Genomic DNA, 10,087 nt, shown 5'->3' on the forward strand with positions numbered 1-10,087 from the left:
AAAATGTTTCTCTTTGGAGCCCCCCGCCCCCCCCCTTTCCCTCACTGCCCCTCTCAGGCTTTGGCTGGACGGTGACAGTGAGCCCACAGCCAGGCGGGGCGTCGCCTCACCTGTGCAGCCAGCACCCTAGGTCCTGGGACTCCTGGCAGGGGCGGCTAGGTGTGCATCCAGCAGGTAACCTCTCTGAGGAAGTAACCTCAGACCTGGTCTAGGGAACCAGCAGGGTGAGTGCTGTGAGTCTTGTCTCTCCAGGTAACAGGGTAGAAGGTCCACAGCCACATCTGCCCCGTGCGGGGATGGGCAGGGATTGGAAGCCCCAGGACCTAGGGTCTCAGAGGACCCTGCCTGCAGCTCTGTCTGCCTCTTCCCAACAGAGAGTGACCGCGGACCCAGGAAGTTTAATGCCCACTGTGTGCCGACAGATGGGTGAATTGTTGGGTCCACTGCCTTGTTGCCAGGCCTCTGAGACTGTTGGCCTCTACAAGAACAGGGCAACCCTGCCCCCTCCGGAAACAAGTCCATCAGTGCTGGGGGTTCACACGGCTTCACTGTTTACATGCCCAGCTCCAAGGCAGAACACAGAGCCCGGAGCGGCTGGGAGGGGGCTGGGGCCTGTTCCCCCCATGGCAAGTCAGGGCACCAGCAAGCAGAACTGTTCCCCTGCCGAGTCAGGGCAAGGCTCAGCAGCAGTTCTGTGGAAACAGTCCTGGAGGCCCAGACGGGCATCATCAGTAGATGCCCTGTCAGCTCTGCATAAGATGGGAGGTCAGATGCTTTCGCAATTTTTCTCGTTTGGGAAACTTAAAAGGGGGTTGAGGGGGAGAGGGGTAGCATGGGCAGAGGCACTACGAGAGGCTACCCCTGCGCTGGGCCCGGGGGCGGGGGGGACCAGAAGTGCCCAGAGGCTTGGGCCCCCTCGACAGTCTTGGTTACTGATGAGGACGCCCCTCTCTCCCCACCATAATGCCAGGCAGTGCCGGGGCCCCCTTGGCTTCTCGCCTCCCCGTTCCTGGTCAGACGTGAAAGAGCCCCAGTCTGCACTGCTGGCCGACTTTGGAGGATCTGGATGGGAAACCCCGTGAGGGTGGGGCAGGATCCCCAGCCACTCAGGGTGTTAGATCTCATGTCCTAGAAGGGTCACTCTGGCTCCTGTGTGGAAATGGACCGTAGGGGCAAGAGTGGCAGCCGGGAGGTCAGGGAGGAGCCGTGACGGTTGTCCAGGGGAGAGGTGATGGCGGTGAGGGCCAGGGTGGGTGCCGTGGATGCGGGGAAGTGACACATCCTGGTGGCTCTGCGGGTCTGGAGACAGGGTCCAGGACATTGGTCAGTGGGGAGGGAGCTGAAACCTGCAACCCCCGGATGAGGTCACCAAGGAGGGGAAGGAAGAGGGTGCCGTGGCCGAGCCCGGGGGCGCGTCACCGGGTGGACGATGGGGAAGGAGAGGCGGAACAGCCGTGGGGCTGGAGGGGAGAGTAGTGTCCTGAGCACCAGTGAGGAAAGGGTACTTCGAGAAGGACACAGTGATGCCAGATCAAGTACACTCGCGGCTGAGACTTGTCCATCAGCTTTGGCAATGAGGTGATCACTGGTGACCTTGACGAGGGTCGTCAGGATGGGGTGGGTCCAAAAGCCTGAGGGAGGGGCTGGTGCAGAGAGCAGAGGAGGGCGGTGTGGTCATTTCCTGGGGCCCCAGGAACAGATGGCCGCCAGCGGGGGAGCTTAAAGCAACAGAAATGTGTTCTGTGCCGGTTCAGGTGTCCGAAACCAAGGTGTGGGCAGGGTCGGTTCCTTCTGAGGGCTCGGAGGAGAGACCGTCCCACGCCAGCATGCCTTGGCTTGTAGACGCATCGCTCAGTCTCTGCCTCTGTCCTCCCGTGACCTCCTCTGTATCTGTCCTCTTCTTATAAGGACAGGGCCCATCCCGCCCCAGTATGACCTCTGCTTAACCAATTACATCTGCAAGGACCCTGTTTCAAATAAGATCACGTTCTGAGGTTCCAGATGGTCCTGAATTGGGGGGGGGAGGGGCAGTGCTACTCCACCCACAGCACGTCCCCCTCCCTGTGCTACCACCTGCAGGGGAGATGAGACAGTGACAGACAGAGCCCAGCACTCAGATGGTGGAGTGTCTGTGGAGTGAAGTGAGGGACACCCAAGTCCTCTGCCCAGGAGGGTTTGCTTGGCTTTCCACTGCAGCTGAGGAAGGAGGAATGTCAGGGTCCACCCAGGGGGAGCAGGCAGTGACAGACAGAAGGTCTGGCCAGATACATCTTCTTGGTGTCAGGCCTGGGCCGGGCTTTGCTCTTACAGTCTTGGAGGTGATTTTGACCTGTTGGTGCTCCCTGGGTTGTCTGGAAAGTCTGCTCCCTCCTTCCCAGCCCAGCCCCGCCCCACCCCACCCCACCCCAGCGCCAGGTCCTGACCTCAGCAGGGAGCAGCTGTTTGCAGAGCGGGTCAGCCGGAGTCACCAGAGGCCTGTGCCCGGCCCCCTCCCCTCCACCCCAGCTGCTGCGCTGGGCATTTTGTCCTCCCAGCCCGCCTTCCCCGGGACGCCAGGTGTACCCTCCCCTGCAGAGTCTCTGCCCCAGTGCTGGGGCCATGGGCTGAGCTGGCCGAGGCCAGAGCAAAGGCAGCGTGTCCCTATGTGACCTCCACCACTGTCCAACCGCCTCTGATCACAGGCTACTGGTTCTGACTCTTTCTAGGGGCTCAAGACTTCCAGGGCTAAGGCTGCAACCTGTGTCACCTTGCTCTTTTCTGGGGTGAAGGGGCAGTGATGGTCATTGTAGGTGGGGGGCGGGGGGGGCAGGGCCCAGCTTAGCCCCTAGGTCTGCCCACCACGCTCCCTGGAGATGCAAGATGGAAAAGGCCTATTTGCAAGCAACAGAGTGGCCGTCACACAAGGGAGAGTCCCTGACCCGTGGGTCCTCCCTCCTGCTGTTAATGGTGCCTCCCACCAAGGAAGCATTGCCCTGCAGTTCAGCATTTTCAAATTCTCCCTTTCTTTGGCTCCCAGATACATTTGGTGTGGTTTGTCATGATTGCGGGTTCAGGGAAGGCCCACCTCTGTTCCTGCTTTTTGCCTTGGTGACCTCCTCCTGTGTCCTCCCAGCCTCCTGGGATGCCCACACCTGACGCTGGCTCCTTCCTTCCCCCATTCCAGCTGGGCTCTGGGCGAGCTCCTCGTGGTGGGGACTGATCAACCTGCCCTGCAGGGCCTTCCTTCTGGGGTGGGGGGAGGTCACGTGAGGACAGCAGGTTCTCAGAACCGGGGGGCAGAGAACCAAGCGTGCCCACGTTACCTGACTGGGTGTCAGGCATCCTTCCCCAGTTGGCAAAGACAAGGGGTTGGTGTTTTCTTTTGCTTCTTTTTTGTAAAAACGCCTTGAGGTAAAGGGAAAATACACACAGGTCCCGGGATGGTCATCCACCCACGACTTTCTAGAACACATTTCTGGAGCGTTTTCACGGCAAGCTGCTTGCAGGAGGGAGCGTAGGGCCAGTCCCAGCAGCTGTGAAGGCGGCAGGCGGGAACGTCGCTGAACCGGGCACTTCCTGACTTGAGACGTTCATCCTTGACCTCACAGACCCGAAGTTCATTCACTGCCTGTGAACTGGACCCGGCGCCGGGCTCTGGGGCTCCGGCTGGGTTGCAGTCTCTTGGTGGCCCCGGCCATGCGTGTTCAAACAGGCCCCCAGGTGGCCGCTTCTCCTGGAGATATGGACGTGGGCGCGTGGCCTCGTCCAGTTGCTTGACCTTCTGCTCCCAGGAATAGCGCTGGCCTCGCTTCCTGGTCCCTGAGCACCACCCCTTCTCATTCATATAAACCATGCACAGGAGCGGGCACCTGGGCTTCTCAGAGGTGGGCGTGGTGGCCAGAGGCCCCTCGTGCCTCTGCGGAAGAGTGGTGGGCACAAACCACGTGGATGGAGCCAGATGCAGAACCTGCAGCCCCCCAGGCGAAAGGACTGAGGTCGTCGGGGAGGCCCTCTGGGCCCTGTGAGCGACCAACCAAAATCTTTGGGACAGATGTTTTCCCTGGCACCGTGCCCATGTCCGTTTCTGTAGCCTCACGTGTGGTCTCTGCGATCAGACCATGACCCTGGACATCGCTGTTTTGCCTCCCACAGGATCAGTGGCGGTGGGGTGGGAATGACCTGCTGTTTAGAAACGTTTCTTCCTGAGGGTGTTGGTAAGTTGACCCGAAACCCATTTAGCCAAGAGGTGGTGATGGGACCTCCCTCTCGGCCCTCCCTCCCCCAGCCCGCCCCCTCTGCCTCCCAGTGGGGGCTGAGCCACATCCTCGTGGGAGGCGGTGCCGGAGGAGGATGGAGGGGAGCTTCTGAGTGGAAGAGAGGAGCTGAACATCCCCCCTCGATCGCTCAGAGGACCACTCACTCCTCAACCACAGGTCCGGCCGAGAGCTGCTGTGAGGCGTTGCTGGCCTTCAGGAGCTCAGCCCGTAGGATTCCGGGGAGCCTTTGGTCCACATCCTTCATCTTCCAGCTGGGGAAACTGAGGCCTGGGTGGAGGGAGCCATCTGCTCGAGGTCAGGCTGCTGTGCAGGGTGAAAGTGAGGGGCCAGATCTGGGGCCACTGAGGCAGGTCGAGGGCCAGTGAAGGAGACCCAAGTCTCTGCGGGCTGGCAGGTGGGAGGATCCCAGCCCAACCCACCAGGTCTGTGGAATCCTTGACCCGCAAAGATGGAAGGTCATTTAGTTCATCGTCCTGCCTCCAGGGAAGGCCCCGTCTCAAAGCTTTTCCATGAAAAACATTGGCTACTTCCATCCTGTGTCCTGTGGCCCCACGGGAGATGAGGAGCCATCGTTTGTCTTCTTTTAAAGCCTGGAATTTAGTAAATGCACTATCAAGCCTAAGATGTATTCTTTTTTTTTTTTTTTTTTGGCGGTACGCGGGCCTCTCACCGTTGCGGCCTCTCCCGTTGCGGAGCACAGGCTCCGGACGCGCAGGCTCAGCGGCCATGGCTCACGGGCCCAGCCGCTCCGCGGCATGTGGGATCTTCCCAGATTGGGGCACGAACCCGTGTCCCCTGCATCAGCAGGCGGACTCTCAACCACTGCGCCACCAGGGAAGCACTTTTTTTTTTTTAATGGCAGCTTTATTGCGATATAATTCACATGCAGTACGTTTCACCCATTAAAGCGCATGATGCAGTGGTCTCCTGCATGCTCACAACTGTGCAGCCATTGCTGCAGGCCATCTTAGAATGCTTTCATCACCCCAAAGGGAACCCCTACTCAGTCGCTCCCCATTTCCCCCAACGCCCCAGCCTTAGGATTTGGCCTTCAATCACCGAATTTTAATTATTTAATTTAATTTAGTTTAATTTAATTTATTTATTTATGGCTGAGTCATGTGGCTTGCGGGATCTTAGTTCCCTGATCAGGGGTTGAACCCAAGCCCGCGGCGGTGAAAGCACCAAGTCCTAACCACTGGACCGCCAGGGAATTCCCAATAACTGAATTTTTAAATGTTATTTTTAATATGCTGAGACACACTGGTGAATATTACAGAACTTGCATCCACTTTTTATTGGTGGAATGGGATCTCAAGGGAAATGGTGGGTTTCTCAGTTTTTCAGTCTGACCTTTATTTTGTTCACAAAGGAGTTGGGGGAGACCGTGGATGAGGCCACATATGCCCTCATTTCACCTCTTTGCCTGTCCAGGACACCGTGGGGGGACCCCAGGCTGTTTCGGTGTGCTCACCTGTACGAGACCTAGGAGGAGTCAGCTCCAAGAGGTCCGGGGTGAGCAGGGCCCACCATGCTCCCAGCAGCCTCCAGGGCCTTGGAGGGCATGACTTTCTGGTTCCTTCTGGAGCTGAGAATTTATCTGAGATGCGGGCTGCACGGAGTCTCTCTTGCAGGAAGCTAGGCCCCAGGCCCTCCGGGACACAAGGACAGAGGTGCCCTTGCAGGCTGCAGCTAGAAGCCCTTCTCGAATCCAGATTCCTGAGGCAGCTCTGCCGTGAGTTGGGCCCAGACTGCTGGGAATTGGATCCCAGCCTGTAGCCCTAGCAATTTGATCTCCTCTGCGCCTGAGCGCCCTCAGCTGTAAGAGGGACTGGAGGACAGTCCCCCTGAGCAGTTGGGTTAATACAACATGATTCCCCTCCTAAAGGTCCGCGTGGGGTCTGGTGCTGGGGGTACGTGCAGGGGAGAGTCCATCCTGTGTGTCCCGGATGGACGTGCACTAAGGGGGCCTCTAGTTTGATGGGTTAGAGCAGGGACGGCCTGGCTTGGAATGCTTGCTCCGTGTCCTACCAGTGGTGTGGCCCTGGGCAAGTTATTTGGATTCTGTCCCTCAGTTTCCTCATTGGCAAAATGGGGATGATGGTCATGGTATATCTCCCTGTGATTATCAAATCATTCATAATAAACCATTGTGAGGATTAAATGAGGGCTTACAAAGGGACCTGGTCCAGTGAGTTCTCCGTGCTAGCAACTAACAATTCATTTAAAGTGTAAAATGAGTTAATCTGGAGTCATCTCATCTGGGCGTTAAAACTGGTATTAATGATGCTATTGCTGTTGTCAGTGTTGTTTGTTCTCTAGAAACAAACTGTGCTAACCCAGCGTCCTCTATCTCTCCACCGTCTCCGCAGCGGAGCCCCTGCCGCTCATGGATCTCTGCCGCCGCTCGGTGCGCCTGGCCCTGGGGAAGGAGCGCCTGGGTGAGATCCACGCGCTGCCACTGCCCACCTCCCTCAAGGCCTACCTCCACTACCAGTGATGCCCCACCCGGGACCGCCAGCACGGCCGCCCCCGGCCACCCCGGTGCCAACTCACTGAGCCACTGCCGCGCTCGCGCCCTGGACCGCCGTCTGCGGCATGGAAGTCCTGCCTTTCCTCTGCAGCCTTTCCGGCCGCCCCGCCGGACACAGACTGCTCTGGACACGGGCCTCTCTGTCCCCCTTCCGGACACTGGCAGAAGCTCCCCGCATGCCGCCTCACAGCCCCTCCTGGGAAGAGGACACAGAGGATAAACTCCTACACTGAGCTCCGATCTGCTCTCAGGGTGGCCTGGGTGCGCCCGCACCTGCCGGGTCCCACGGCGCCGAGAGCAGATCCCGGGGGTGCTAAGAGGTGCTTAGATGAGGGCCGGTGCCCGCCCAGCGGGGCAGCCGCGCCGGACGAAGCTCAGGACGTCGGGAGCTCACTGTGGCCACCGAGGCAGAAACCAAACCTGGACCTTCCCCAGGCACGTGAGCACCCATCAGTCCTGGCTGTCGGTGCCCCCGTACCCTGTATTTATTCTTTTAACAATAACAAAAGCCATTTATTTATTCCACTTAGAAAGGACACCTTGTTCGGGTCACCTCTCTCTGGAGTGTTCTGTTGCTTTTCTTCCACCTGCCCCTCCCTGGGATGTGTGTGCCTCACCTGGCCTTTCTTCTGGGTCGTGTCTGTCGTGTGTCCCCACGTGGGCACAGGGGTGTCTTTGTCTGGGTCCCTTGACCTACAGTTTCCAGGGGGCTCTGCTCCGAGTGCCCGAGTGGGCCCCTGAGGGGGCGTCAGCCTCACGTGCAATATGAGTGCCTTGGGGGACCCGTCTGCATGGGCAGGGGCAGCTCCCCGTATCTCTCCAGGCAGCCACCCATCGCTAGGGCTCATCCGTCTTTGTGTGTGGTTTTATTTCTTTAGTCTTCTGTGGGGTTTTTCAGTATGGGTTGGGTTTTGTTTTTGCTTTCCTACCTGAGATTTGCTACGTGCATCCTCGGAAGCTCTAGCTTCCCTGAGGACCACCCGAACCGAGACGGGAGGATGAGTGAGTCTCCATCCCCTGAGAGGATGGGGGCAGGGTGGGGTGGGGGAGACCAGAGCGGAGTTGCGTGTCCTAGAAGCCAGTGCAGGTCTCCACTTGGTGCCCCTGTCCGGGTTCATCATGGTGCCCCAGAGCCGTGAGGTGGGGCAGGGGGGTCGGGGCGGACAGCCAGCAGGAGAGGGACGCACCCTCCCATGCACGACTCCCCCGTGTGGCAGACCCCAGCACCTGCCGCCACAGTCACCATTTCTTATGTCTTGAAGTCGACTCTCTTAGAATCTGCCTTCTGTTCATTTCTGTACAGGTACAGTAGATGACTTTATTTGTTTAAAATGTTTAATATATATGCATATATATTTGTCTGTAAGAATTATGTTTTAAACGGCTGCTGTAGGGTACCTTTAAAAACAAAGAAAAAACAAGTCTTCCAGTGGAGTATATTTTTTAAAGCACAAAATTGGTGCCAAGACTGGGTGAGGAATGTAAATTACCCCCTTATTATTTGGAGGTTTTATGTCCCCCAGCAGGTGGGGGGAACCTAACCCGTAAGACTTTTAAAGATTTTCCTCACTCCTGTTTCGGGGTGGGTCATGTTATGATGAATGTTACACATGAGAGGGTCTCACTTATACACATCCCAGCCTTATCGCCTTGACCCAGCCGTCTCCCACAGACGCTGGACAAATCACCGGGGTCCTTGCCATCTCTCTGCACCTCCCGCTCCCCCAGCTCCTTGAACCTCGACCCCACCCTTCTTTCCTCTCAGCCCAGAGCCTTGTGGCCTGTACAGTTTTGAAACTCCTGTTCTATTTTATGATGGTTGATAATAGTCAGTAACCTAATAAAGGAAAGTTTATTAAAATACACAAACACTTTGGAATCCCTCTTTGTGCTTTGGGGGAAGGGAAAAGGGCGGGTCCATGGTTTTCAACAGATAATTGGGTGGTTTCCCCGCCCCGACCCCTTAGCAGAGGGTGGGGTGCCAGCTGGAGCCCCAGATGGACGAGAACGAGAACCCCAGAGGGGTGATCCTGGACCATCCCCATCCTTTTTCAGAAGTTTGTGAGCCTGCAGCTCAGAGTAAGGGAACTGCTGACCTGGTAGAAAGGATTCTGCACATCAGCAAGCGCCTCTGGCTTGTCGTTGAGTTGACTGGGCTTTCTGGAGCCCAGATGTGGGCTCGGAGCCCAAGTGCCGGGCACTCAGTGGAAGGAGCTGGTCCTCCGTTCGTCGTTGTGTCCCCCAGAGCCAAGTGCAGCAGGGATGCTGAGTGAACCCGTTCTGCCAGCTGCTGTGGGCAGAGTCCCCCCACTCCACACCCCAGCAGAGAAGACAGGAAATTCCGGCTTAGAGGATTGGCGAGTGATAAAGCGAAGAGTCAAGAGGTTTACTAGATATGATCCATGACTGGTTTCCAAAGAATTAACGAGTGCATTCAGCTCCCTGTGGGCACTTTAAATTCTAAAGGCATGTCAGGATCTGGTGGTGCTGGGAAAAGTACCCTGGTCTGAAGGCTCAAGACCCCTGGCACCAAGGTCCCATGTCCCTTTCTCTGAGAGCCTCCTGGCCAGCTTTCCTCAGGCCACCTGCGTCAGCCCCAGCTGGGAGGTGTTTGTTAAGATGCTCTTCTCAGTGCCCTGCCTGAGATGGACTGAATCAACATTTCTGGGGCCAGGCCCAGGAATGTGCAGTTTTCTCCAACTCCCCAAGTGACCTTGTCTAAGAGAGTTTGGAGACCACTTTTGGCCACTCTGTCAGCTCTGCCTCTGGAAAAGTTGCAGGGTAAAGGGAAATTCTTTCGGTGTATGGCTGGGTTGGACCTGCGAGGAGCACGTGGCCTCCTGAGTCAGACCTGGGTCCCGGTGCTGCTGTGACCCTCACGAGCTGTGTGATCTGGGATGAGCCTCTGCAGAATGGCAGTCACCGTAGTGCCCACCTTAGAGGAGGGTAGCAAGAGCGAAACAAAGCTTTAGAACAGGGCCGGGCCTGTTAGCAAGCATGCGAACAAATGCCTTCCTAGCTCCTGCACTTCTGGAAAATGGCAGCTCCCGGATTGGAATTGGTCTCTGAGAATGAACCGAACATTCCTCAACCAACCTCCTGACAAATACTCTTCCTTCCCAGGTAAAGTCTCCAGAGATCAAGGTGCGTATTGAGAAAAGGTACCCCTAGATGCCTTCCCCACATGCAGTTGGAGGAAAAGGGTGGGGGGGGCTGAAATTATTTTTAGATTGGAGTTCATGTCTGAGTTGGAACTCCAACTTGCTTACAAGGGGATGGCAGGGGGAGGCGGCGGGGG

At 57.3% G+C, this 10,087-nt stretch overlaps 1 protein-coding gene across 1 annotated transcript in view; it reads left to right on the forward strand.

Moving 5' to 3' along the window:
• SPSB1 (splA/ryanodine receptor domain and SOCS box containing 1) overlaps window positions 1-6,756 on the forward strand; it is a 9,134-nt gene extending 2,378 nt beyond the window's left edge. Inside the window, exon 2 of the mRNA XM_007453317.1 lies at window positions 6,629-6,756. Within this exon, the coding sequence (XP_007453379.1) occupies window positions 6,629-6,756 (128 nt within the window). The remainder of the gene's footprint in view (window positions 1-6,628) is intronic.
• The last annotated feature ends 3,331 nt before the right edge of the window (window positions 6,757-10,087 follow it).

Source organism: Lipotes vexillifer, unplaced genomic scaffold, assembly GCF_000442215.2.
Source record: "Lipotes vexillifer unplaced genomic scaffold, Lipotes_vexillifer_v1.1 scaffold575, whole genome shotgun sequence".
NCBI classification, from domain to species: Eukaryota; Metazoa; Chordata; class Mammalia; order Artiodactyla; family Lipotidae; genus Lipotes; species Lipotes vexillifer.